Source organism: Myotis brandtii, unplaced genomic scaffold, assembly GCF_000412655.1.
Source record: "Myotis brandtii unplaced genomic scaffold, ASM41265v1 C41790503, whole genome shotgun sequence".
Classification (NCBI taxonomy): domain Eukaryota; kingdom Metazoa; phylum Chordata; class Mammalia; order Chiroptera; family Vespertilionidae; genus Myotis; species Myotis brandtii.
Genome location: NW_005309667.1, coordinates 1 through 841, shown reverse-complemented (window position 1 = coordinate 841; position 841 = coordinate 1). Strand labels below are relative to the sequence as shown.

The window sequence follows — 841 nt, the reverse complement described above, 5'->3', positions numbered from 1 at the left end:
ACAGGTGAGAACCACAGGTGGAGAAGGCTTTATACTTTCCACCTGACGATGAGATTCTCAGAATGGAGGAAACAATTTTATAGTAAGAGAACAAGATACCTGAGACTGGAATGCCACCAAAGATGGCCCCAATAAAATAGACTAATATTTTATTAGTAGAGGTATCATTACAGGCAAGCTTGAGGAGTTGAGGAGGGTCACAGAAGAAGTGAGGAATTTCCATGTTTGTGCAAAAGGAAAGCTGTGATATCATCAAACAGTGCAGTTGGGAGTCCAAAATGCTGATCAAAAAAGACACCAGAAGCAGCAGGCTACAGAAATGGGGGTTCATGATATCCAGGTAGTGCAGGGGATAACAGATAGCAACAAACCGATCGTAGGCCATCACAGTTAGGAGTGCACTGTCCAAACATCCAAAAAAATTTAAAGAAGACAACTGAGTCAGGCAGCCAGCATAGGAGATGACTCTGCTATGAGTTTGAATGTCCCAAATCACCTTTGGGACGGTGGTAGAAGAAAAGCCAATGTCAGCCATGGACAGGTTGGAGAGGAAGAAGTACATGGGGCTGTGCAGACGGGAGTCAGAGCCGATGGCCAGGATGATGAGCAGATTCCCCAGCATAGTGACCAGGTACATGGACAGGAACAGGCTGAACGTTAGAGGCTGCAGTTCCGGATCATCTGAGAAGCCCAGGAGGATGAATTGCAATGTACCCGTTAGATTCTGTGGCTCCACATAGCAGAAACACCTTTTAGAAAATACATGAGAGCTGGTATAAAGGAAACAAGCACATTAGTGTGTCTATATTTTGAATTTAAGCAATTCATAGTTTTCACACTT

At 44.1% G+C, this 841-nt stretch overlaps 1 protein-coding gene across 1 annotated transcript; it reads right to left on the bottom strand.

Annotated features, from left to right (window-relative positions):
- Positions 1-7: 7 nt before the first annotated feature.
- LOC106725893 (olfactory receptor 18-like) lies at positions 8-637 on the bottom strand (the record flags this gene model as incomplete). The annotated part of the gene is made up of 1 exon (XM_014538683.1): positions 8-637. A coding segment is annotated over exon 1 (630 nt), but the record flags the coding sequence as incomplete, so codon positions are not given.
- Between the last annotated feature and the right edge of the window lie 204 nt (positions 638-841).